This window comes from Callionymus lyra, chromosome 13 (genome assembly GCF_982586985.1).
Source record: "Callionymus lyra chromosome 13, fCalLyr1.hap1.1, whole genome shotgun sequence".
In the NCBI taxonomy this organism is placed as follows: Eukaryota; Metazoa; Chordata; class Actinopteri; order Syngnathiformes; family Callionymidae; genus Callionymus; species Callionymus lyra.
Genome location: NC_141830.1, coordinates 22,676,343 through 22,704,192, shown reverse-complemented (window position 1 = coordinate 22,704,192; position 27,850 = coordinate 22,676,343). Strand labels below are relative to the sequence as shown.

General features: G+C 42.8%; 1 protein-coding gene across 3 annotated transcripts in view; it reads left to right on the top strand.

Annotated features, from left to right (window-relative positions):
• The window catches only part of ncoa1 (nuclear receptor coactivator 1), a 44,746-nt gene extending 17,314 nt beyond the window's left edge, over positions 1-27,432 (top strand). The window contains exons 3-22 of one of the 3 annotated variants that reach the window (XM_087805282.1): positions 5,159-5,266; positions 8,506-8,666; positions 9,497-9,603; positions 9,684-9,861; positions 9,937-10,116; positions 11,058-11,153; positions 11,223-11,363; positions 11,424-11,571; positions 11,963-12,866; positions 13,851-14,078; positions 14,373-14,712; positions 15,567-15,743; positions 16,021-16,135; positions 16,210-16,378; positions 16,446-16,751; positions 17,971-18,072; positions 18,186-18,597; positions 19,652-19,820; positions 19,887-20,076; positions 20,998-27,432. In XM_087805282.1, coding sequence (XP_087661408.1) covers positions 5,178-5,266; positions 8,506-8,666; positions 9,497-9,603; positions 9,684-9,861; positions 9,937-10,116; positions 11,058-11,153; positions 11,223-11,363; positions 11,424-11,571; positions 11,963-12,866; positions 13,851-14,078; positions 14,373-14,712; positions 15,567-15,743; positions 16,021-16,135; positions 16,210-16,378; positions 16,446-16,751; positions 17,971-18,072; positions 18,186-18,597; positions 19,652-19,820; positions 19,887-20,076; positions 20,998-21,177 — 4,392 coding nt within the window. In that variant the 5' untranslated portion in view covers positions 5,159-5,177 and the 3' untranslated portion in view covers positions 21,178-27,432. Of the gene's footprint in view, positions 1-5,158; positions 5,267-8,505; positions 8,667-9,496; positions 9,604-9,683; positions 9,862-9,936; positions 10,117-11,057; positions 11,154-11,222; positions 11,364-11,423; positions 11,572-11,962; positions 12,867-13,850; positions 14,079-14,372; positions 14,713-15,566; positions 15,744-16,020; positions 16,136-16,209; positions 16,379-16,445; positions 16,752-17,970; positions 18,073-18,185; positions 18,604-19,651; positions 19,821-19,886; positions 20,077-20,997 lie in introns of all 3 variants that reach the window. The other 2 variants (XM_087805280.1, XM_087805281.1) reach the window with 2 other exon arrangements.
• The last annotated feature ends 418 nt before the right edge of the window (positions 27,433-27,850 follow it).

Genomic DNA, 27,850 nt, shown 5'->3' with positions numbered 1-27,850 from the left:
TTCAGACACCCTGGATAGCGTTTCATTTTTCAGATTTGAGCTTCCTTGATCACCCGGAGTGCTGGTTGGTGCTGCAGAATTTACATGCTCTTATATCACCGTCAATAATTCATCAACCCTGTTTCAGTTGAATATTGATAAGCGTAATGAGCTCGCCATCGCTTTAAAGACGTTCCTTCTCCCGCTCTCTTCACGCATCATGGTCTCCCTCGCTCTGCACCTGGTGGTCTCGTCCTCACTCGCGCTGCACGCGACACATTGCTGCTGTCTTTGTGTGTGTGCACGTGTGGAGGGATCAGCAGAGCTTCTGGAATGGGAAAACAAAGGAGGAGAGAGCTTTTAGTGAGCAAAGCTAAACAACGTTGTAGGGATGACAGGCAGTTGTCATGGAGGTGTCTGCTGGAATTATTGGCCTGTGTTTTTCTGTCACTTCTCTGCTCCACCACTGCTTTCGCTGCTTCCCACTTGGTGATTGAAGGCTTCTCCTTCCAGCATTCCTCGCTCACGCAGGGGTGAAGGGTCAGTGGGTGCAGAAGGGCCTTCCTGTTCAACAGGTGTGTAGAAAATACCCTTTTCCGGCTTGCACGCATTTCTTCACATATGCGTTCTGTTTCCTTTTAATCTCTGCTTTCGACATGTGTGCACAAATACAGTATGTTGTGCAGTGTTTTAGTCAAGATCAGCAAAGACTTCAGAGTGGAAGGCTATACTGTTTCTAGACCGTGTTTACTGCAAATAGAGGACGCTAACAGTAGGAACATGCAGGTGTTTTTTGTACTCTAAACTTTTTGGAACCTGGAAGTGTTAACTCAGCAAAGAACTCTTAAGAGTTGGCCGTTTCCTGTGAATATTGGGGGAAAAAAAGATTTCAAATGAATTTCTAAAGGAACAGTCGTTTAAATTTGGGTAGTTTTTGTTTGTTTTCATGTGGATTTTGGGAGGAAAATTTGAATTTGTCAGTTTCTTCTTTATGCCTTTTTAGTTTTTTTGCAAGTGAGTTTCCTATGTACATTGAGCCTAATGTCAATATTTTTATGAGAATAATAATAATAATAATAATCTCTATTTATATAGAATGATACATATGCTTAGATACTGGGAAGATATGGAAATAATTGGGTAAAATAATGTATGACATGAGTGTTAATGTGGGTTTTGGGAGAGTTTATTTTCAGGCTGTTAAGGATTTTGTTAATGTTCATGTAAAAAGGACACAGAAGCCTTAAAAAAAAGCCCGGTATATACATTAATTAAAATTATTAAAACAATTTCCCGAAGGAGACCTCCTGAGGGATCAATAAAGTTCTACCTAACCTATTATTGTTGGAACCAGAATAACATCAAATCAAGATAAAGGTATTTTTCAAACAATCTGTTTCAGGTTTTATATCTGGCTAGTATGGAGTAGAAAACTAGCTACAGCACAAAGCTGTAAACTAATGTCTACTTCGCTCACGTGTTTGACTGCCCTATGATCTCATGAGCCAAATGTGTTTCGTCACGTTCATCAACCATTCTGGGCTTTATCATCTTTGTTTTCAGAGTCTCACGTTGGCAGGCAGCACTTTCCCGTCCTAAACATTAACCAGGTGGGAAGAACCGCCGTGCAAAGCGAAACATACATCAAAATATTTCTGTTTGTTGACGGCTTGTTTTGCCGGATAACAAGGTCAAACATGAAACCGGCCACAGTATGAACTCCAAGAACCGCCGCGCTGGCTTGAATAAATAGAATATGATGAACAGAGGTGATGGAGTACAGGAGGAGGTCTAACATTCGACCAACACGTTCCTGAGGGAGATGTTCCCCAGTGTCCAACCAGGGGGAAGCCAGTTCGAAACACCCTTTCACTTGTTCCAGCAGAATTATCTTTAAGCTTTTTTATTGGTAGTGTAACAACCCCTAACCCTTCTTGCCTTTAATAAAACAAAAGCGTGTGCTCTATCACTCAGACAATTAAACTGCAGCCCGGGATGGTCTGGTTCACGGGGAAAAATAAACCAACAAGCCATTTTTCTCTGGCAGAGCGAGTGCATGTTTTTTCACCGGATGATTTGTGCCTGATCGGACTTCCATTCGACCGCTAATTAAAGTCTGCTGCGGCCGAGAATCTGGGCTAATTTGTGTTTTAACGATGTGCAGTGTTCATGTTTCACACTGTGAAGGAGGGATCTATTTAAGTGTTGCGTGTTGGTCTCGCAAGGAAGGCCGAGGAGCGACGGGGTGATTTGAGGTGAAATGTAAACAAGGCTAGTCGGGAAGGATTAGCGTCCCATCAGCAGCCCGGGCTTGTGGCAGCGTTCACGCTGCGCAAATGGCAGCCCTCTTTAGCCGTCGGCTGACATTTAAAGCATCCAGTCTTTCAGCCAGTAAAGCATTGTCCGGTCTTAACCGTCTCGGAATAAGAGTTTATTTATATATGTAGATTTGTGCCTTGATAACTTCCCTTTTACTTGGTGGAAGAAGTACTGTAAAAGGAGTCAAACTGAAGAAAGTTTACGATGGATACTGGGTTGGGTCCCTAAACAAGTCCAGAGATGCATTTTCATTTTTTTCAAATATAAAAATGACACTCCATGCTGCCCTACTCTATACTCTCATCTTTTCTCTCGCTGTATCCTCCCTCCCTCACTATTTTCTCCATCTATCTGTCCACCCCTCCCAGCCGGTCACAGCAGGAAGCCGTCAACACTAAGTCTGGTTCTGCTCGAGGTTTCTGCCTTCTAAAAGGACATTTTTTTCATCGCCACTGCCATGCTGTGATTCACTTTTTGTTGAGTTGCTGGGATCTGATTTTTTTAATCCAATATAGTCTTACCTAAACTGTCAAGTGTCTTAAGGATAACTTTGTTATGATACAGGCTTTTAATTATATATATATATACAGTATATATATTTTTTTCTTTCTGTGAAGGTCAGAGGGTGTTATTTGGTTATGCATGTCTTTCTTGAAGACAATTTTTTTTTTTTACGCTTGGGCGCCCCTGTGCTCGTCCCACTTTTGTCTGTTACAAACTGACCCCGGTCCCCAAAATCAGAAAAGCGAAAAGTTATGTGACCCTCACAGGAGAAAGTTAGAAAATCCCTGGTCAATACAAGATGAACCATCAGTTTAATAAAACAAACTTCCTGTGGTTTTTTTTTGTTGCTTTTGTGTTTAAATGTACTTTAAGTTTCTAAATAATATAAATAAGCTATATAATAATAATGGTACCTTTTTTCCTAATAAACACTTAGCATCTCAGTATAATAAGAAATCTTGTTCAGACTTGCCAACAAAGGTGTAAACCACAAGTCTTTGCCCTCTGACCTTGTTGTGATCTTTCTGTCGAGGTTTTTGGTATAGCTGCCGAAATGATATCAACTTTGCACAATGAAATGGCTGCTATCTACAAGTCTGACTTGCACCAAACGTTATCAGGCAACTTGAAGTCCATTAAAGAAGATCCGAAGTCAATGACGGCTCTTGTTCAACTGGTTCTGTTGTTCTTTGGAGAGACTGGTCTTGGAGGTTAGTTGGGGTTTTCTTGGTGTTTGAAATCTCAGATTCCATTAACTACTAACTATTTGAATTAATGCCCACAAATATGACGCTACTCTGCCGGCAATTTTCTCTGTAGATCAAACTGGCTTTTTTAAAGGCTAAATCTCTTCTATATTATTTGTAACCTGATAATTAATATTCCACACAAAACTCTAGAATAACTGATCTCTATTGATGCTTTGAAAACAAACAAACAATTGGAGTTATTTGTTTATAGTACGTACTTGGATAGTATTTACTCTAGATGTATTACAGATTATACTTTCACCTCTTGGATCCGCCTATTACAATAGTTATCCACAAGCTAGTGTCGTGACTAATTGTGGCTTATCTAGTTATTTCTTTCTTCAATCTTGGGGTACCATTTCTTTTTGCCTTGACACTGTCAATATGTCTCGGGTCGAATCCAAAATTCTTCGGCCATATCCATCTTTATTTGGAGTACGAGTTTTCCTTATGACATTATATGTTTTTCTTCTTTACTTCTCCAACCCAGGTCGTTCCATCCCAGTAATGCCTACTTTTTAGACAATTGTCTCTTTCCCTGGGCGTAGGTTCAATGTTGGCAAAAGTGTATTATTGTCAGTTAATAGTGTGTTGCAAATCAAACCTGACCTTCAAGTATTTCCGAGTTGAAATACTTGGTGATCAATGTAACAGTACTCTGCTAAATCTATTTTTAAAGAACCCTTTTTCACATTAATGGTCCAAAATTAGATTAAATATTGACGAATAGAATAAAATAGACTTTGTTGTTAATTGGGAAATAATTAAGGAACTTTGAATATTAAACTATCAAAAAAATGTTCTTTACACGTCTAATTATTAGAACAATGTATCTTTCTGCTCTCTCTGATATGTTTTCTCTTCCTGTGGAAATTACATTTTATTATTTTATATATTAACATATTTATTGCCATATCCAGGTTTCCTAAACATCTCAACAAATGTAACAATATTCTTTTTAACTTTTCCGTTTATTGTGTGTTGTGTATTAATTTTAACATGACCATAGATTTTATGTCTGTGATAATTTTATATTTATTTCTGTTTATATTCCCAAAATAAATCTCCTTCAATTGATTTTTCCTATTATAGCATTATGTAATATTGATTAAGTTTTAGGTTATGAGTAATGCATAAATATTAATAAAGGGGGAAACTATAGTTGAACACCAACTTGGGTTTGGCTTTGGCGCATTTTGGTTGAGGAGTTGAATTTAATCCCAGTATTTTAAATTTCATGGTTACATGTAGTGGTTAAAAGAAAGCAGACCCGAAGTCGAACAAAGAACATGACGTATTGAATTTTCTGATAATCAAGATGTTTACCTGGTAAATTGCCTGTTAAGTGTCTGCGGTTATCCGCACAGCTCAGAAAATGCGTGGACTACAAGGTTAATGGGAAATTTGCAAAAGGGAATTAAATTTACAAGGAATTATCAATATGCAATTACATTGAAGTGCTGTGTGGCGGTAAAGCGGGCATAAGGGCAGTTTATAATTTTAAATTAAATGAGTTCTTTTAAATTGACTTCTCACTCAAGAGCTCTGATTTTAATTTATTAATAATAATAATAAATGAACAAATGTCTTCTCTCTGTTCTCCGCAGGTCAGTTGCAAAGCTGAAGATGAGTGCAGTCGGGGAAAGCCCCCTTGACCCTGCAGCGCCAGAGTCGCGCAAGAGGAAGGGCTCTCCATGCGACACGTCGGGGCAAAGGTAAAGTCCTGCTGTTTTTCCTGTCTTATCAGAACCCTGACACTTGTGAAGGGGTCACATGTGGGTCACGCGCAGCTCTTTGAAGAAGGAGAGAGGGTTAATCCCGGAGAACTGTTTTTAAGGCTGTAAATATAGATTCCAATCGGCCTATACTTAGTTACTACTACAATGGGTGTCAAAATATATTTTATAAAAACACTTCATAACTGACTTTTAAAAAGTAGTTCTATACATAAAAAGTAATATTTTACCCATTTATCTTGGATAGGCTCCAGCCCCCCACAAACCCAGATAAGGGAATCGGCGACACAAATGAATGAACATATTTATTTAAATGTCATCTCGCTGCACAAATGAGTTGGAGGGCTGGATCTGGTCCGTGACACTCGTAACCTACCTACAGAGACGGTTGGGTCTGGAAGTTGGGTCTACTGTGTCAACACTTTTCAGCAGTGCTCCGTACTAACCTCCATTTAGATTTCTAGTGGCGTTGTTTTAGAAGAAAAGTTCTCTTTACAATTGAGTTCGACATTATGAGCAGCAAATTTCAGATTTAAAAAGGATCCATTTGTAGCTCCAGATATCAGGACTTGGGCAGCAAAGATTGTATATTTTTACATCCAAGCTTTTACCCTTGAGTCCTGCCATGGTATATAAGGCATTGCTTATCCATTTAAAAGGGGTCGGAACATCCAGTTTGTAAATGGGCGTCACAGTGTCTGGGTAATCTATCCCACCTTGGATAAACCTCAACTATGCACAGAAGCTCCCTCAGTTCCAAGCAGTGGCTTCCAGTGCGCAGCATCGTTCGCAGCATCTACTTAGGGACACTTGTGCATTCCCCCTCATGCTACTTACAGATCGGTCCAAGCATCTAGGATCAGGTAACACCCCCCGGTTTTCTTCACTCCATCTTCTTTACTTCGGTTACTGGTTTCGGTCAAAACAGTTTGAAAGTTTTTAAAAGTCTGATTTCTTTGTATTTGTCTTTGTGTGCTTGAGTTGTTTTGGGTAAACAATGGTCAGTCACACCCTTATGACAGCAGCTCAGCCAGCTCCTCGATGTATCTGCACTCCAGCTCTCGTCTCCAGGCTCTGATTATCATCTTTAAGCTCTTGTTTTCTGCTGAATTAAAATGGTAACAAAGTTGTGTTGGTGAGACTCAAAAAAAAAAAAAAAAAGCTGCAAACACTGCCCAACTTACCAGCTAAAATTAAATCACTTTCCCACTCAACAAACAGTCTCTCCAAACCTTTTTTTTCTCCCCAAAACCACTTGCTTTTTCCCCTCAAACTCATCTGCAGCTGTGTGTGTTCAGTGGATTTTCACCATCATCATGAATTCATATGTCAAACATTTGTAAGCCCTTGTTTTCTGCTCTCAGATGGTTATTTTTCTGAGGATAGGATTATCCTTTGTGGGGTTACTGTCATTTGAAATGTGCACGTCAAATCCTGCCTAAAGCGACAGCATTGTCAATACGTGCTTAATGGGATATGGTAAAACAAGAACAGTCAGATAGGTGGTCATAATAGTATGGCCCAAGGATGTTAAAATGGATTAAATAAATTAGGATTATTTGCAGTTGTAATCGTTAAAAAAAATGTTTGAGAATGAAGAATTTTTGCAGTGATATCCATTATCAATTATTAGTGTACTATTGGATTATTTTCAAATAAGTACTTGCTCCAAACTACTGCATAAACACAGTAGCTGTAGGCCGTAAGTGTGCGTTATCTACATTGTTAATTGGGTTATCGTGTGTTGTGATAGTGGATGTAAATATCTTAAGTGTTCGGGGTCAAGTGGCTGATGTAACATCCCAGTTAGCATTTTTACTGCAACTCTCAGCAGCTCCTCCTGACCTGTGCCTTCATTCAGCCTCACTCCTCCTTCTCCTCCTTCTCCTCTTCCTCCTCAACCCTCCCTCGCTCTGGTCACCACGCCTGTGTTTTCTGGCTGTCCTATGCACTGACCTACTTTTGCTGTTGTCGTCTCTCAAACACACACACACACACACACACACACGAACACATCTCGCACACATTTCTGTTTTTTCATGTGTACTGCATACCTTGCTGTTACTCATCACTGTGCGAGAGTATCGCCAGAGGAGTGGATCCCAGCAGGGCAAACAGAACCTGGATACAACTGTGCACAAGAATCATGCTTTTTTTTAATTGAGATTAAGGTTTTAAGATGCAATACTTTAGATGGAGCCCCCACAAAAACCTGTATCTTCTTCCTCACCATTAACTCTGTTGGTTTAATTCCTTCACCTTCCTCTGGGTCACATGCCCTCGTGGCCCCCAGGTTCTCCATCGGCAGGATCTTGTGTACGGCGTGAATTATTAAGGTTATTCTTGTCAAAGCACATCCTGTGGTCTTTCACTCGCTTCCCATTTTCTGCAGTGACTTTCCTTCAGGTTCCTGTTGCTCTTTGCCAACGCTGGATAGCTGAGTGTTTTGTTAAGGTAGTACGACGTGAACACGATATTTAAATGTCACACTTTACGGTGTTTCGCAAAACAATTGACTCTTGTCCAAAGCGATAATAAAATTATATTTGTTTAAAAGGTGCATTAAACCAACATGAACTTAATGTCCATACCATAGTGCTATAGCATAGCATAGCATAGCATTGATGAATCTTGATAATATAATATAATTAATATATATTCCTTAATATAGGCTCATTCTGATTGGTGTATATATATATATGTATATGTATATGTATATTATTTCACTATGCATAGCTTATTGACATTATGACCCAAAAACTGATCGTGTGACTCGAGTATAGAGGCCAAACAACATTCATTACTGGGTTTTACTGAGCTTTCCTGAATTGGTTCCCTTTCCTCCTGACTCTTCAATGACAAAGCCATAAGTCTTCATATTGAACATGTTAGTAATGTTAAACTAAGCATGGTTTATTCTTTTTCAACATTGTGCAGTGTCTCTTCTTTAATTTCCGCTGCAAATTGAATCCATGTTTTATAAATATGTATTGTTTGGGGGTGAAATGAACAGAACAGAAAAAAATGACACCAAAAATGTATCTTTAGGTCCAGATAATGGTGACTTTGAGTCCATGTCTGACAACATTCAGTGACATTAAAACCGCAATACTCGCTTGTTCAGCCTGTTATTGTCGTTCTTTTCACACCTTCTTTTACCGATGCAGTCATTTAGTGAGCGTCTTATTTAATGACGTTTCGTTTTGTTTTTCCCGCAGCTTACGGAGACGAGAGCTGGAGTGCCGATACATCGAGGAGCTGGCTGAGCTGCTGTCATCCAACATAGGTGACATAGCCAGTCTCAGTGTCAAGCCAGACAAGTGCCATATTCTAAAGAGCACCGTGGACCAAATCCAGCAGATCAAACGGCGAGAGCAGGGTAAGTGGATGCTTCGCCAACGCCATGTGATGATATTTTAGGAGCAATTCATGATCCTCCATTGTTTTTAAAGCCATATGAAAAGAAGAAATTTAATAATTCAGGTATATTCATGACAGTAGCCTGTTACTCTCGTGAAAAATAAATGATGCAAAGTTCAAATAAAAAGTTGTCTTGTTATTTACGGTTATACATGCTTTAACTCAACCTTTATGACATGAATACAATGTCAAGAGTTATCTAAAGCACTTTGAACAAAACTGTTGAATTAAGCCAAAAACATGTTCTCATCTGATATGCTTGGCAATTACTTCATGTAGCAGAACATATACATATGTTGTCAGAGCTTGTTACAGAGATGAGAAGAAATGATAGCGAGAGAAGAATCTGGGCGTACCTCCGTCAGGGGTGTTTTTTCACGTGACTTGATGAAACCCAGCATTCAATCATTTGAATGAAACAACTTCCATGATTAAGGAAGTGTGTTGACTCACACAAGCTCAATAAAATGAATGGGTTCCCACTGCAGGGATCAAGGTCATGACCTGGGTGGTGCAACCATAGATGATTTAAGCAGAAACCTTTCAAGAACCAGACTTGTTATAGTCTGGTCTGAGGGGTGACCGTTTGGTAGATCCAAATTTAAGATCTTTCACAGGTTTCAAACCTGTGGCCATGGTTAAGGAATAAAGATGGTCACTTCCGGTGTCAAATCATTGAGATACTTGTGATGTTGAGTTAGACCTAGTGTCACGTTTTCAGTTTGAGAGGAACCTTGACTTAAAAGTCATTGTTCTCAAAGTTTTAAAGAATTCTCATTGTCCCAACAGAGAAAGCAGCCCTTCTGTCTCCGGATGATGATGTGCAGAAGAGCGACATCTCCTCCAGTAGCCAAGGGCTGGTGGAGAAGGAGGCGCTGGGGCCCATGCTGCTCGAGGTCAACAATGCACAAATACACCCCCCCTAAAAGCTGCTGTGGAGATGCTTTATCTAAACATGTATTTTGCACCCGTGCAGGCCCTTGACGCCTTCTTCTTCGTCGTCAACCGGGAGGGTCGTATCGTCTTCGTTTCTGAGAATGTGAAGAGTTACCTCGGATACGCCCAAGAGGAGCTGATGACCTCCAGTGTCTACAGCATCCTGCATGTGGGAGACCACAACGATTTTGTGCGCAACCTGCTGCCCAAAAGCCTGGGTGAGTGTTAGGATCCTCAATCTCTGACAGGTTTGGCAGCTGAAAGAACAACTCGAGTGCTTCCGTGTCCCGCAGTCAACGGGGTGCCATGGCCTCAAGAACCTGGCAGAAGGAGCAGTCAAACGTTTAACTGTCGTATGCTGAAAAGGCCGCCCGACGAGGGTGACTCTGAGAACATCGAGGCTCGGCAGCAGTACGAGATCATGCAGTGTTTCACTGTGTCTCATACCCGGGCTGTGCAGGAGGAAGCAGACGGTGGGTGACACTCAAGAAACTGCTCTTATTCTAGTTTTAATCTAGAAATACCACATTTTCATAGCTCACTTGTAGAATTCTATAATGCAGTTTTGTTTCCCTTTTTAATTAAACAAAAAAAAAGGATTTTCAACAAGACGCTTAAAAGAAGAATCACTATTTGTATTCTGTCCACAACATAGTTTAAAAAATTGCTATTAAATACTGCCATAAACAACATTGCAATGCAGATGATCGTGGCGTTGTTTGTCATAAGTGGATCAAACTCTTGCACGATGGTATGAGGTAATTGGCATAACCACAGATGTAAACGAGCACGGACAAGAGGAGGAAGTTGTGATAGATGTCAGTTAAAGTTTGAATATCATTGAGAAGGAAAATGGAGTGAAGGATAAGTTTGGCCATATTTGTTTAGACTATAACTTTGAGGAAGTGGTGATGACTTGCACTTGTCAGTGGATGATGAGACGGACATCAGTCAACTCACACAAATCTAAAGGGAAAAAGCCAAAAATACGATTCCACTCATCATGTCATGAAGGCATCTTTGGAAATCTCGGTACACAGGAGTAAATTTATGAACTTACAAATAGTCTTTTAAGGACCAGATTTGTTGACCACAGTGGTTCCTATTTTTCTGCAGGGTTACGTTCTAAACAAACTGCATTAAACGAAATCTGCGAAAATGTGACATAGTCTTAACTACATGACTTTCTAAATAAGGCTACACTTATGTTAACTAAATTTATTTTACAAAATATAATATTACTTGCACGCTTAGCCTCTAAACAACCCTCTCAGTAATGGTGACCTGAAACACATCCATAATGCTTTGCCGCCCAGCCACTTGGAGTAAACGATGAGCTTGCAGTTCCTGACTGCAGCATTTAACAAGTGAAAAAAAAGTTATGTCCTAATTATGTTTGACCTTTTTCTTCCAGTAGATCTGCAGAGCTGCCTGATCTGTATCGCTTGTCGGATACCTCGCGCTCAGCCCATCAGCACCGAGTCATTCATCACCAAGCAGGATCCAACAGGTACCTCTCCTAAAAACTTGACTGTTTGACTCTTTACAAAAATGCTGAGCCGTGGTTTGGTTCCTTTAGGGAAGATCCTGTCGATAGAAACCAGTGCTTTACGGGCAACAGGCCGGCAAGGATGGGAGGACCTGGTCAGGAAGTGCATTTACGCCTTCTTTCAGCCACAGGGCAAAGACCCCTCCCACGCCAAGAAGCTGCTGCATGAAGGTGAGATGAAGAACAATGTGAAATGGAGATGTGCTCACTGGTCTTTCTGTTTCAATGAAGTGATGACTCATGGCACCGCGATCAGCCCCCTGTACCACTTCACATTAAGTGATGGGACCCCACTCAGTGCTCAGACCCGCTGCAAGTTCTGCTGCCCACCAAACCCTGATGTTCAGCCCTTCATCATGGGCATTCACACTATTGACAGGTACTGGGATTACGTTCACACGCACAATAACATCTTACACACGCACAAAAGGAAAGTTTGATTTTAAGTTTTGCTCAAAATTCATACTTTTATGCTTATTTATTTTTTTATGTTCAAGGTTTGTTAAAACAACTTTTTCCCTTCTAAATTTGTGAAATATCTAACGCAATGTTAATTTAAGTTAACTGTTTTCCTACCATGATGATGAACGTGTTGAAAGAAATAAACAGTCTAGAAGGTCAACAAATAACACAATGTGGGTGAAAGTTCACCAGTTGACCGCCTAAGTCGTCTTCTTGTTCCGCATGAAGAATGTCAGGTGATGTTTCTGAAGAAGTGACAATGGTTGAAATTCGACGCCACGACAGTAAATGTTTCTGCCCTCTTTCAGGGAACACAACACTGCTAGCTCTCAGGAAAATACTAACCCCAGCCTTCCACCAACCCTCAGCAGCCTTGCCCAGACACCCTCGCGCTCTCCAGGCCTGGCCCCGGGCAGCAACTCGACCCCTAGTTTGGGTCCCTCAACCCCACACGGACACAATCCTGCCTCACCAGCAGGCTACCTGACGCCCAATCGGACGTGTCCCCAGCAGGTGAACAGCCCGTCTCCTTTAAGCAGCCCACTCACAGCCACCCCTACCTCATTTATGTCCCCCAAGATGCCACAGGCCAGTCCTGGCTCAGGGGGAAGCCCTCGGGTACCAGCGAATCATTTCTCCCCCACCACACCGGGACTACATTCTCCGACCGGCTCCATGGGTGGTGGCGGCCTCCTGACCAGGCAGCAGTCTGCTGACGGCAGTAGTGGTGGAGGGGGGTCCCACTCTCTCTCCTCTCCTGGTCCTCAGAGACTTGCCAACACACCCACCGGTTCCTCCACACAGCCTTCATCAGTTAAACCTCCAGACGTAGGGGAAGGAAGGAGCGAGGACTATGTTAAAGTTCCCCTTTCTTCTACCTCCCAGTCGGGTAACCCCAGACTCGGTCAACTCCTGGACAGCAACGGCACAAGCGTTGAACCCGCACCTCATCCCAACCTTCACCCGGCCCCTCAGTGCCCGGCTTCACACAGTACACTAACGGAGCGACACAAGATCCTTCACCGGCTGCTCCAGGACAGCAGCCCCAATGATGCCTCCAGCGCCGGCGAGGACGCGGCGAGCAAATCTGAAGCCGAGATCAAGAAGGAGCCCCCGGCCAGCCCGGTCGTCGCAGCAGCATCTCACAAGTCGGGCTCCAGGGAGCCGCAGGACCACCAGTTACTCCGGTTCCTGCTCGACACGGACGAGAAGGTGAGAGAGAAGCAGGATTGTTTGGTTAGTGCTGTAAACTGCAGGGTTGATGTTCTGTGAGGAGCATTCATCATCAAGAAGAGTTTTCCAGACACGGTCTGTCCTAATGTGAGACAGGATTGTTTACACTGAGACTTTTAACTGAAATGTTTCCAAACTCACTCATTATACAGCAGATATAGAAGTTTTTATTCAAATGTAAGTGGCGTGTCCAGCACCTCGGCCTGTCTTGTATATTAGGGGTGAAAGAAAATATCAGTAAATATTTCCATTTCCATCTTTCACAATACCGTATCTATATTCAACAGCACTGTATTGATTTGAAAAACATGTTTTTTGTGGCTTTAAAAGCATACTTTATTTTTAGCATTATTATTTTGTGGTTAGGAATTATATAAAGTGTAGTTTAAAATTATTATTTTAAAATGTACAATTGACACGTTTGTTGTGTTTGTTTATTTTTTTGTTTTATTTAACTATGGGTCGCTAAATTGCACTTCAATAAATACTGAAATCCTGCGAGATCCCGGCGATGTCTAAGGACGAGAGGATACAGTCGACTCCATCATCTTTTAAAGCTGGTGTTTGGACACATTGGGTTCAAAACAAATTTAAAGTAGTTACGACTTTGTCAAGAGTCATGTGGTCTGTAAATTCTGCAACACATGTGGCCTGTAAAGTACTCAACAATACCAAAAGTATATATTTTACTTTTACTACAGTATCACTGTATATAATATTGTTGCCCCTATATCGTGACACGTATCGTATTGCCATATTCTTGCAAATACACTCCCCTATATTCCACATCCATCCCATAAATACATAAAAGTGTAAAAAATAGCGAAGTCTGTTTTGTATTACAAAGACCATCAACCTCCTAGTCTGTCAGTCCAGATCATGTAGTCGAGGTCGACTGAATCTTTTCTCAAGTTTCACTGAACCTCTAACATGATGTTTACCAAGGTTTTCTTTGTCTTGAAGGACTTGGGAGACCTGCCACCTCCGTCTGCTCTCACCCTTCAGACGGTCCGAGTGAAAGTGGAGAAAAGGGGCAGCACTGAAGGCCCAGTGTGTGCAGGGTCTGCTGTCGCATCAGGAGCTGCACCCAAACCCGGTGGCGTGTCCAGCACCTCGGCCGGCGGGAGCCCGAAACCCTCACCCGTCGGGGAAAACCGGCGAGACAGTCGGAGAGACAGCCGGGACTCGACGGTACGGGTTTTTGTGTTTTTAGGTGCTTCGTTGAGCTACAGATGTTGACTTGCTCTCACGACAAACAATCAAGTAATGTAGAGTTCGCACTCTGCCAGCCGCAGCTGTCATGTTTATTTCCTTGGACTTTGCCTCCAATGTCGGCGCTGATACCAGCTGCAGTCTTTGAAGCTGACTGGCCTTTGACTTTGTGCCTCCCCTCACCTCCGTGTCTAAATATATTCCACCCTATATTCTCTTCTTCTGTTGTTGTTAATGCATCTGTGTTTTTAACTTTCTGATCCTCACGCTCAGATGTCGGGTGGCCCCGACGTGGACCCTCTCACCCAGCTGCTGCCTGGCCTGAGAGGCCCGAGTGGGGCCAAGCAGGGCAGCGACGATACAGCCACCCCTGGAGGAGGCCCCCTGCTCCACTCTCCAGTACCCCAGACGCAGCTTCAGTCCCCGCTGACTCAGATCCAGTCCCCGCTGTCCCAGCCACAGTCGCTTCCGCCACTGCAGTCCCCGTCACCCCAGCTTCACTCGCCGTCACCACAACTCAAATTGCAATCCCCCACTCACACCCAGCCAGGAGAGGCCAGCGCTCCCCGGAGTCTAAATGTGAAGAGAGAGACTCCCGCCACTTCCAGCAGAGGTATGGGTTTAAAGGATGGGAGTCAGGCACTATTGACTCACACTTTAATGTTCACACAGACTGCATTTATCTTGGTTATTTGTTTTCCTAAACAGCTCAGTTTCCACACTTTGTGTTGTCAGCCATAGGGATTGGCCAAGACGCCCCCTTGTGGTCAACTGACACACAAACGTTTGTTTTTTTTAGTAAAATGATTAAATAAAACACTCATCTGAGCAACAACCAGATGTGTACAAGGCCACCCATTCATCATTTACCAAACTGTTGAGCCAAAGGAGGACGAGGTGTTCTATTTTAAATGATCAGTCATAAAAACCGATTCACAGCAGTGGGTTTTAATGGATAACACTCTATTTCGGATTGTCATCGTGACTGTTCCACATATTATTTGGACTTTCAGAAAACCAGGTTAAGGACCTCGCAAACCTGTTATAGTCTGCCTACTGAAATATATTGATATATTTATACAAAAATGTTGTGATATTTTTCAGTAGGTCGGGTTATCTATCTATATATTTGTTAATGTGCATTTTTAAATGATAATAATTGTTCAAATTAAAGAAAAATGTCAACAGAAGTGATGTTAGTCATATTATATATTTATTAATGTACCTTTAAAATTCTAAAATTCTTTACAAACCCTATTCATTTCAAAGTGACACACTAGTCTTGTCACCGGTTACGGTTAAGGGACAGAAACGTTCTGGTGGGTTCAGAATAGTTGAGATGTTCAGAGACAAGCATATGGTAAAACCTAAAGATTGATTAAGATGTAACATCTTCTTAAGTTGTCGCTGATTACATCTTAAGCTTGTACAATGATCTTGTTAATAAAGTTTCTATGTGTTTTCCAGGTCAAAGTGATGGTGCGCACGACTGCCTCAAGAGTCAGTCATGTTTTGACTTCTGCAGTCCCCCCACTCCAAGCCAGGCACAGGCCTTGCAGGGACCGGGAGACCCCTTCCAGTCCCCCAAGGACAGAAGCCCATTCCCGAAGTCCGACATCATCGACCCCTTCAGTTCAGGCTCTGGTATGTAGAAGGCACAACGCTTCAGTTACGGTCAGATCTGACACAAGATCGCTGCTCTTGACAGAGCCCAGAATCCAATGCAGATTGTGTACAATGCTTTTAAGAGAAATGTGACTCCTCAGTGTCACGTTGTGAGAAACACAAAGATACATAGACGGGTTCTCGGAATATCTCCAGAGCTTTCACTCTTTATGGCTTCTGGCTAAAACCTGGATGACTGTTGTCTTACTTATTTACAGTTCAACAAAAAGTCTGATCGTCTTTCATCTCAAAAAAGGTCTAACTAAGATGGACGTGACAGACAAGCAGTTCCAGCCTCTGGCTCTGTCGGACACGTTGTCCTTCGATGGTCTGGGGACACCTTTGCAGCCTCCTCTGGCGTCGCTGCAAGAGTACGTGGTGGAGTTCGATTCTGCATCATGGTGATGCAGCACAAATGAATGAACCTCTTGTTGCGTGTGAGCAGGCAGTGTGTCCCCGGCTCTCTGGATGAAGTTCTGGGCCCGCCGACCACTCCAGAGGCCCGCAACGATGAGAAAGCTCTCCTGGAGCAGCTGGTGTCTTTCCTCAGCGGGACAGACGAGAGCGAGCTGGCCGAGCTGGACAAAGCTCTGGGGATCGACAAGCTGGTGCAGGTAAGGTATAGTTTACAGTAGACTCTTAACTTTAATGTTAAAGATATATTCTTGTGTCTGGGTCCAGGGCGGCTGCTACGAGCCTTTGCCTCAGACTTTCCCAGCACAGCAGCCCACTGCCACCACAGTGACCCTGGACCCCAAACTCCCCTCCTACCCGGCCCAGTTCACGTCCACGAGTCCGTTTCCTCAGGAGGTGGCCACAGTAGGCCCTCAGGAGCTCGGGTTTGGATCCCCTCCATTCCCCGGGGGGACACCCGGCATCGGCCTGAGACCCGGCATGACCCGACCTCAGGGGGTGACCACACAACTCAGGCTGCCGCCCAACCAGCTCCGCCTGCAGCTGCAGCAGAGACTACAGTGTCCTCAACCGGTGAGAAACACTCACACTTGAGCCTTCATCGCCGTCATGAGCATGTTTTAAACGGTTTGAAGCTATTTCTATTGAGTTTTAAGGATAATAAACGTTGGTCCAGAACTCGCACATCGAGACAACAGCGCGTGGTCGAGTCATCTTAACTTAACTACAGCATCATTCTGCTGCTGATCTACCAGCTGTTCCGGTTTCTCCTCTCATGAGACAAACTTTAATTTGGAAAGTTATCACTAAAATTTACAGTAAATTCTCCAAACGCTGTTTAGAAGGCGGAAATGACCTTCTGGGCTTCAAATTAAGAGCATCAGTGCAACGTTCCGTCTCCCTTATAATCCTTTATTGTCACGGTCCTACTCGGCACTGTTTAAAATGCATGTTTTTTATCTTTTCTTTTTCTTTTTTATCAGATCATTTGCATATACAGTATATGGATCGTTATAGAAAATTTAGTTTTAGATTGTTAACCAAAAAATAAAATGGCTTAGGATTTGAAATAATAAAATGTTATAACATTTGAATGTGGAATTCTGGAGAAATTTAAAATAAATATTTTTAGCAAAGATGTAGACTATTAACCCCAAAATATCATAACATGCATCATGTAACATGCAGTTTTTTCACCTGGTTGTCAACCAACTGTCAACCTCACTTGCAATTTTCTTACAGTGTTTTAAAATTCCTCTAATTTAATTTTAGAAAATTGGCATAATGCTTTGCCGCCCAGCCAACGAACCGCAGATGTTAATCACTTCTGAAATAGCAACCTAGACGTATAATTTAAGTAAAATGTTGTTCAATCAATCAGCCGTCAGGAAGTGTACAAAGGCATCATGGGAGTTGAATGTTTTAATGAGTGCCACTAACTTCTGTGTTTGTGTAGAATTTTATCTGCTGTGCAAACAAAGCATCTGTTTGTAATAGAGTGAACAAACACAAGATTACTATGTTCCTACAATACATTTCTACATGTTGTCCTCGTTTTACAAAACACAAGTTAATTGACTCATGTTGAGCAGCAGCAGCTCCTGTGTTGGATTAACTGATCGACGGACACAAACACGGTTGTTTCCATAATCCTGTCGTCTTTTGTTGTGACTGATAAATCCTGTCCTCGCTTGACCCGACACACACACACACACACACACGCACACACGCACACACACAAGCTCATAATTGCCTGACCAGCGCTTATCACGTCTCTGCGTCTTTGTCTCAGCTACAGAACAGATTGGCCGGCATGAACTCGTTTCCAGGAGGGGGGCAGCCTTTGAACATGGGCGTCCGTCAGGGGGTCCCGCAGCCTCAGATCCCCTCACAAGTGAGTCACTGCAACCACACGCCAGCACCACCCGCTGCTGCTCTGCTCTCGACACGTGACCAAAGATGTGCATTCAGCTCATGTCGGTGATCCTTCTGTACGTTTTATTGCAGCCTCCCCTGAACGCCCAGATGCTGGCTCAGCGGCAGCGAGAACTCTACAGCATCCAGCACCGCCAGCGCCAGCTATTCCAGCAGAAAGTCATGTTGATGAGACAGAATATGGCAGGGCCCCTCCCTGGGACAGTGGGGGCCGTTGGAACTGCCAGGATCCCTAAAGCAGCCTCCACTACGCCTCAGCCGCAGCAGCAGCAGCAGTTCAACTTCCCGGCGGGCTACAGACCAGTGACGGGAAACTCTCCTACCTCACCGAGTCACTTCACCTGCCCCATCCCTGCGGGCCCCGTGGACAACAAGCTGGCCAACAGGCTTCCCCTGAACCACCAGACATTGATGGGGGGGGTTCAGGGTCAGTTGAACAGCTCCGTCAACTCCTCATTACAACAAAGTCTGTTTCAGTTTGGAGGCTCCGGTGAGTTGAGAGGGAATCTTCCTTTAAATAACACATATAAACCTGGTGCCGCTTCTACAATATAAATCGTCTTAAGATCGTCTTTGATGTCATGTAGGACACTATGGATGTTTATTGGCAAGATTCTGTCATTATGATACGCATCCTAATACAAGGGCAAAGATACGATATATTGTGATACTAGGAAATATTTGTAGTATTAGTAGTACTTGACTCTGGTGTCGCAGAATTTACAGACCACATGACTCTTGAAGAAGTAGTTACTACTTTCATTTGCTTTCAAACCAAAATATGTCCAAACATCAGCTTTAAAAGCTGCTGGAGTCAACTGTATCCTCTCGTCCTCAGTCATTTGCTGGATTTTATTGTTCCTTAAGCTGCGTAAGATTTAATGACTGCTGCCATCTAGCGGCCAGACGTTTAATTGCAACACAAAAATAGATTAAATGCTTTAATTATTTGCATGTAATTGTACATTGACAAAAATATAATTCATGAAAAATTAACCATAAAATAAAATCGGATTTAAAAACCAAAAGCCAAAACTTTATTAATCAATCCATTGCTTTTGAATATCGTTTCAGTATCTTGAAATAAAATGTTCCAATATTCAAGTGTATCAATATTCTCTTACACCCCTGTGCAAAAAAAATATGTACTGTACATGATTTTAACTTTTCATTGTGACCCTGACCCTCACCCAACTGCTGGTCATTTTTATATTTGTATTTATGATGCGTTACAGAGTAGTACATTATGCTTGTCCAACTGCCTTTAAGAGAAAATAAATCCTACAAAATTTGCTTGAGACCTTGACTCCTGCAAGGGTTGGATTGGGTTGTTCTGTTCATATGTGATGTAAATAAACAGTGTCTTTGTAAAAGCCAGGACATGTATGGCATGTAGTGGCAAGTTTAAAAATAAGAATTTTGATTGTTTATTTCTATATGTAGTATATGGAGAAATGAAAAGCTGTAAAAAGTGCAGCTTAAATGTACATATCAAGTAAAGACAACCTCTCACACTATCAACATGTTGTGTTGTCCAGGTCTGGTCCAGCAGGATCCATCTTTCCCATCTGAGATGAGTCCCACAACGGCGTTGTTGTCGCCTCAAAACTCCGCCTCACAAAGTCCTCTGCTCCAGCAAGCCCCTCCTCCGGGGTACCAGTCCCCGGACATGAAGAGCTGGCAGCAGACGGGCATCAGCAGCAACAGGTCAGGACCAGAAACACAGCTCTCAGGGTCTTCCTCACGGTCTCACGCTCGCCTCTCCTCCTTCAGTCTGTTCAGTCAGTCCGGACAAAGCGCGGGGCCGGCATTCGGCCAGCAGGGGGTTTACAACAACATGAGCATCACAGTGTCGATGGCCGGGGGCTCCGGTGGCGTCGGCCCCTTACCTTCAGTAGGTCAGCCAGTTGGCATGAGCAACAGCAACCTCAGTAACGTTGGATCCGTGTGTAGCGACCAGCAGGTGAGTGACACGCGTGACCCTCAAGTAGTTCTTTAAGATGAATTTTGTTCACACGCTTATTTGTTTTGATCCAACTTAAACTGGATTTTAAATGCACATTTCAAATGAGTGTAAGATGTATAGTTTATGAAAGTAGGGCACTGGGATTTTGCCCTCGTATTACTGTCATTACGGTAGCCACCAGCGCATCTGCAGTCGGACCCAGACAACACCCAGATTCAGAAAGCAGAACTTAAAATGATGTATGACAAGACGTTTTAAAAAATGATGCATAATAATTATTATACATTAAAATAAACACAATAATAAATTCATATTAATGTAAAAACTAAAATTAACATTAGTACAAAACCATGTTTTTAAAAATTACACACATTACAAAAGTGGGAAAACGTATGTAAAAATGAACAAAAACCAAATAATAATGAATATCCCCTACATGCATGCAGAGTTCACTACAAAAAGGGTGTAGTGTATTGGTTTAAATTAGTCTCATTTAAAACTACGTGTAAAGTCAGTTCTACCACAGCAGCTAACATTTCCTAGAGATTGACTTGACAACGTTTAGAATAAAAAAAAACATCCAGGAGGGAGAATTGTTCTTTTCTTTTTTATTTAACTTTGATTGTTCATCTCTGTTCAGGATTTTTCTTCTGAGTGTCTTTTACCTCATTTGATTTATATTTTGTTGTTAAATGTTTTATGTTTTTTTGGGTGGTTTCGCTGTGAATCTGTGTGTAATTGTGTGTGATATTTTATAAATCTTCTCCGTCTTAACCATGTGATCAAAGTTATATAAACGGTAATATTAATAATCTTTATTCCTGAGACTGAGTGCTTTTAGAATCGTACGTTTCTATCCAAACACTTGTTCCGCTCACTGTTACCGAACAGTAAAATGATCCTGATGATGTCCGACAGGTGCAGCAGGTCCAGGTGTTTGCCGACGTCCAGTGTACGGTGAACCTTGTCGGCAGCGACTCCTACCTGAACCAGAGCTCCATCGGGAACGGGGCCCCGCAGAAGAGCGGCGGACAGCCGGTCGCCCAGAACAACCAGGCCCAGCAGAAGAGCCTCCTCCAGCAGCTGCTTACCGAGTGACACCCCCCGCCCACATCAGATCTTCCTCTCCTCTTCACTTCTACGCCTCCACCACCGGGGGTCAGCGCACCATTGCTGTCTCTGTCTCACCTTTTCGGACGGACGGATGTTTTGGACGCGGTCGTCTCGGAGAGGTCTGTGCGTCGGCGCGGGCCTGACCACTTCTGCGCGGCGGGTTGGTCCCTTTACCGACCAGCTACTTCAAGACTGGAGTCAGAAGAAGCAGCAACGTATTTAAACCTGCCTGTCTAATCTGTCTGACAACCTGTCTGTCTGCCTCAGCCTATTAAAGGCAGTGTTGTCTTGCTGCTCATTCCTCGGTGACCTACTTCCTGCTTCCTGACCCAAGAAACGGCAACATTGCACATCATTGTGGGTTTGACGGCTTGTAGTCGAACCTGCGGCCCGGCCTCCTCGCCGGAGCCGCCGCAGAAGTGCATCTTGGGAGAATGGGTTGCAGCACACAGCTGAGCTCAAAGTTGTTATTTTGTGGGAGTACCTCATAGCTGCACCTCTGGCTTCTTATTTGAGTTTATATTTTTCCTTCTAGCTGTCTCTCAGCGATGCAGGAATGTTAATGTCTGACCTCTGTGGCATTGTGGGATAGAAGCTCAGTATCAGCTGGTTCTGTGACTGTCTCTCTCTATCAGCTGCAGTGCCTGGCGGGAGCGCGAGCTTCCTCCCTCGCTCCGCTTCTCCTCCCACATACAGTATATTCTATTCTCTCGACTATTTTTTATTTTTGGTTTTATTGTTTATGTGAAAAAAAAAAAATCTTCTCTTCTCACCTCAACAGCCAGAACGGACAGATGGATCTATGGATGGGAGACAGAGGGGATGCTGCTCAGTTTGGAACTTATGTGTCTTTATTTTATTTTTCAAAAGTATATAAAATAGACTGTTATTGATTATTTAACTGTCACATTTTGACCCCTCACATCAGCAGCTGTGAATACGGAGCCCGGTAGGGTTCGTTCTCTGTGTATCTTTCATGCGACCTCTCAGCCTATCAGTGTTGTTTGCCATGTGCACCATGCAGGCGGGTAGTCTTGTACAGTACAGAAGGACTAAGACTCGGGGGGTGGGGTGAGCTTCTCTTGTAACTGCTTTCTTACTGTTAAGAGGAAAAAAAGGAAGTGTAATTAATTCATGACTCATAACAGCAAAACGATGTATAATGTGATTTGATCAGGTTTTAATTTCTTTTCTAATCTTGTTAATAATGGTTCCGTTGGAGGAGGGAATTCCGTCTTCGAAAAAAAAAAAGAAAAGAAAATGTGAATGGAATTGGACAAGTCGAACTCTCAGCACTTAGAAGTAGCCTCGTTGTCTGAGGTCGAAGGTTAGATCGTCCGTGGTAACCAGGGAAACCAGTCAGCCATGTTGTTTGTTTTTTTTAATCTTGGGGTGTTTGTTAACCAGTGGTGACAGCAGCCACAGCGTCGTTCATTCGCTGTTCCCCCCGAACTTAGATTGGAATCAGTGTCTTTCTCTTCCACCAGGTGTCACTCCACTTCTCTGTTTTACCACTGTTGCTCAGTCTCACACTGTCTCAGTATTGTAACTCGATGTTCCGGCCATTCCGGGGGATGATCAGTCGTTGAGCTTGGATTTGAATCAAAAGTATTCCCTCCTGGAGGTCCCAGAGTCCCAGAGGTGCTTCTTGAATGTCAGACTCTCAGTCGACGGAGGTGATGAGTCTCAGTCCGGGGTCAGTCGGTCTTCCTTCAGTTTCTGACTGGATGCTTGTTAACCTCAGACAAAACTGTGTAAAAAATGAGGGTTTTTTTCACGGAGTTTTAATTTCTAATAGTCTTGACTGACACGAGCGACTTTACGTGTCAAGAGTCGCAGGCTTTTATTACCTCAGAGAGAGAAACAATGTAAGAACCAAAACACCTTTCAGACGGTAACAATTTATAATGAATTGTTTCTGTCTTGACCCGGTACCAAGTGCCTCACAGGTTGGTACCAGTATAATCTGTACTCTTGAGGCTCTCGTTTAAACTGGATCAATATTGGGAGAACGTTGGGAAGACGACAAAATGTGTTGCCTAATCTCCTGGAAAAAAAAGTTGATGTGTTCCACTCAAGATGTTTGTTGCAACACGGAGTCTAAAAGTCCGACCCCTTTGAAGCCCCGGGATGTCATTCAAGTTGAAGGAAAGTCGTTTCCGAAGCACCTCTGTAGACGATCAAATCCACGTCAACGGCTGAGCGAAGCCCAGATGTTCTGAACTAAAAAAAAAAGGTCAACATTCCACATACAAACGCATCCAGTGTTCTACGACCACGAGAGCAACAAGTCCTCAACCAACCGCCACAGTTCATTACCTCATCGCTTCCTTTTTTTCCTACCAGGGCTGTCTTGACAAAGCTTTCCTTCGAGAAGAGCGTTCTCCTGACGCACACTTCCTTTTTGATATCGTTTCTGAAAAATCTGGTACCTCGTTCAACTTGCTGAAGCTGGTTCTTGTCGTCAAGAACTTCTCATCTCGGCGTTCAATGTCTGCGGCTGGACGTGCCGGAGTCCATGTAGACCAGGGGTCACCAGCCTTCGGAGGGCGACGACCGTTCTGATGCTGCTTTACCATATAATTTGACTGCTAAACTATATGTGTCTAACGATCACGTGATTGGCTCTTCAATATTTCGTAACCAGATGATAAAACTGTGGTGAATTCAGAAAATAACATTTCATAAACAGCCCACTGGTGACCCCAGCTGTAGACTCTCTACAGTCATTCCTGCTGTTGAGAACATAGAAGTTACCAACAAACATGGCGACTGCTTCACGGTTTTGTTTTTTTCTACGAATGGAATGACGTTATGCCTCCGACGCGTCCAGCCGGTTTCCACGCTCAAAATGCTGCGTCCCGTTTCCCTTTTCTTTTACCTTGTTTTTTCGCCTCATCGAAACACTCTTGTCACTCGGTTTTCAAACTTCTCTCTACCTCAAGACTGAGACATCGACGCTTAACTCGTGAAACAGCAGCTCTGTGTTTGTTTTGGTAAAACTGGATTTAAAACTTCAACTCGTCATTCCACTTCTTCTGGTCGGGAACCAAGCGAAATGGGACGCAGCTCTTCGGGGGGCACTTTCCCAACGGACACAGCACTTACTTATGGCTCAGCACCGATCTGTGGGTTTGCTCGTTCATTCAAGAGAAGCTGCACAAAGTTGTAGAATGTATATCTTCGGGGTGGGCACCTTTTACTAATCTGCTCTTAGATTCTCGCACATTCAGTTAATCTGTGTGGGAAAAGGCATTCCTCTGGAGACGGTTTCCTCTCAGTATCTGTTTCTCAACACCACGACATGCCAAATACATTCAATGAGGTTTTTGTTTTTATGCAAGTGGAACATTTCCTCCATCCTCGCCACACTTTCAACAGGTACAAGGTTTTTTTTGTTGTTGTTTTTTTTTATATATATATATATATATATATATATATATATATATATAACCTCTTGTTTTTAAGATGTTAACATAATGTAAATAACAGAGAAATGTGAATATGTATTTGTTCAGAATCGACGACAAGGAAAAAAATGTAGTGCTCCGAGTTTGTGGTAAATAACTACTCGCCTCCGTCATGTTTTCACTTCTTTCTACTTTTTATTTTTCTGACGATGTATGTATGTTATGACTATCAACGGACGTGTAAGTGATTAATACTGTATATCTGGTGTTCTCCAAGATGGAAAAGTCGGAAGATGACCTAATTTTCTTTAGACTGTTTGACTTTCTTTCATATAACCATGCCAGAGAATGGTTTAGCGACTGCTGAATGTGATTTTTACTGAGAGAAGCAGTGTGGACTGGCTTTTTGTACGGGTTAATTTAAGATAAAACAAAGGCCATATTATTTAATTTCTCTGTTGTCAGGAAGGGTTAAGCAGATCCGGGAGAGTGGAGCTTTGGTTTCTCTGGAGAAGCATTGCCCAACTTTTCTTTTCTACCGTTTCTTTTCATAGTTAAGATGACCAAAGCTTCAACCACGTCTGATGGATTTTCATATGCAAAGTTCATCGTCTCCGGAAAACTCCTCCGATCTCGCACTCCCTCGTGTCCCTCGTGTCCCTCGTGTACCTTGTCCTCGGTGAGTCCATGTCCCAAAGTCCAGAGCCTCAAATGCTGTCACTTGTTTACAGTCAACAACAGTTAGCTATGCACCTTACTCGAAAGAAGTCGCCTCATTTGTAGAATCAACACTGGACGACACGGCGGGATGTTTGTTTCTCGAACAAGAAAAAAAACGTTAGTTGATCTCATTCCTTTTGAGAGAATCCCTCTGTTGCATCGATACTTTATACCAAACTTAAGGTGCCTCGTGTATATATGATTGACCTCGCTGATTTTTGTCATACCTTTCTATAAAAAAAAACCTTTTTTACACTTTTTTTTAATCAGATTAGTCCAGGAATTTGCAAATACAATCTAATTTTGCACTTTAGTGAAAAGGCCATTGAATCTGATATTCGGAGACATAACGAGTTCCTGAATGTAATTCTACGTTCTGATGGAACTTCCCCAAAACGTTGATCTTGTCTGCGTGTGCCGAGAGAGCCTCGGCGTGAAACTATGCCAGTCTTCTTCAGGTGACTTCCATCCTCCTCTTCATACCTCCGGCGGGTTCCACTCAGAACATTCCTGCTAAGCGACGCGCGAACACTACGTCCTCCACTCTCTACCCACTCGACAAGCTTCCTCGCTGTTTACGCTCACAAGCTTCCACCTGTTGGTCGTTGAGGTCTCAGCGGTGCGCAGATCACCGGGTCAGACGCCAGCCACACTTTTAATTGATGCTTTAAAGCTCCTGATCACATCCCTACTTTTGGCTTCGTAAGAACTCTATATGCAAGTCAATCCTCAATCACACAAGGAGCCAAAAGGCTTTTTTTGAGGCTCAATATATTTTAATTATCTGGTGTTTGTCTTCTATCAAACACTTACCCAGGAAATTCCTAAAACTGTTCAGTAATCGATGTTCCTTATTTTATATGAAACTCTTGCATCTTTATACTTTGTGACATCAACATTAAACAAACCACATAAACTGATAATTAACCTACTTTAGAACCTTCTCTAGAACGTAAGGACGACTTCAACGTTTCAGTCATTCCACTTAGAAACTTTTAAGAGCTGCTCAAATGGCTACGAAGGAACTTTTGAGCAGCTCTAGATGTTTGGCAACTTCACGACCACGTGCTTGTTTGATTCAAATTTGTAAGTGCGACTTAAACGTTTCACTTCAGTGAATCTCAACGGACAACAAAGGAACTTAACCCTGAAATCTGGTCACTTGGAAAAGAAACTCGAAACAAATGAGATGGTTTTAAAACGACTCGATGGACTTGAGAATCTAAAGCAAAGGCTCAGGTCAAAGGTTATCGTCTCTTCGATGTTACACTAATATGTCCAAGTCTGCCACCGCTGAGTCTCCCCCAGTGTCCTTCACTACCACTCATTCCCTGCGCAGGATCTTCACCTCCACTCTTGATCATGCTGCCTTATTTGTTCAAGAACTCTCTCAAAAATCTTCTGTCGACTCACTTTGTTTTCGGGGTGAGCGGGTAATGCTTCCTCTGGAGAGTTAGAAAGTCCAAGGTTCCACTGTCTCCCTTGTACAAATTAATATAAATAAATATATATATAAAAATACATAACATACATTTTACTCATTTTTGTCCAATTTTTGTATTTTACACTTGTGTAGAAATGGGTCGTCAGAGGCATCGGAGCAGCTATTATGGTCGTCATGTTCATCTGGGAGAATTTTATGCATGTTATATTTTCTCTATCTCTTTCGTCTCTTTTTAATATCCCTCTCACCCCCTTCAGGTGTGAATTAAAAGACCTTTTCTTTGGAATGATGTAGACAATCAGTCTCAGGCCGGGTCCAGCCGTGGCGGGGGAGCGAGAGCCCCCTGCTGGCTGGGCAAACAAACACCCCAGACCCTCCCTCGTTTCTGTTGTTTGATAATTAAGGAACTTTATTTGTATCTACTGGAAGTCTAAATTTTTGGAGGTTTGTTCATTCATATGTCCGTGGCTGCTCAAGTTTACACACACACATACACACACACACTTCTCTACGACACTCAGAAACACCTTGTGCAGTTGATCCCTCTGCTTTTGTTTCAAGGTGAGGATGCCAACCTTGAGGAAATTATGCTTTGACTAACAAATCTATAACATCTATGAATGTGAGAATGCAACACATTGCAATAAAAGCACCATTTGAAATGCACTGGCGTCTCGGCGTCTTTTTCCCGGCTGTGGTTTGTGTTCCAGGCTCGGGCGTCACCGCCTGTGAGAAGGTCACCAGACTTGAGTTTGTCAGCTGGTTTAAGAGCTTCATTATCCTCTGGTAAGTGAGACACTGGTGGAGGAACTTTGTCGCGCCTTATTTAAAAAGAAGGAACTGTACGTGTGTTTAAAATGTACATTCCTCGGTGAAGACAGTAATTTGAGGTGCAGCGATCAACCTGAAGAAAAGTTGTATGAGATGTTGAGGGTTGATCAGGTCAGAAAACTGAAACTCACTCAGAAGAGTCTCCAGTCAAGCGTGTGGAGTCCCTCAAGGTTCTGTTTTGGGTCCTCTATTAGTTTTACTGTACTTGATTCCTTTGGGTAAAGTCAGAGATTTCCTGATGTTTCTTACCACA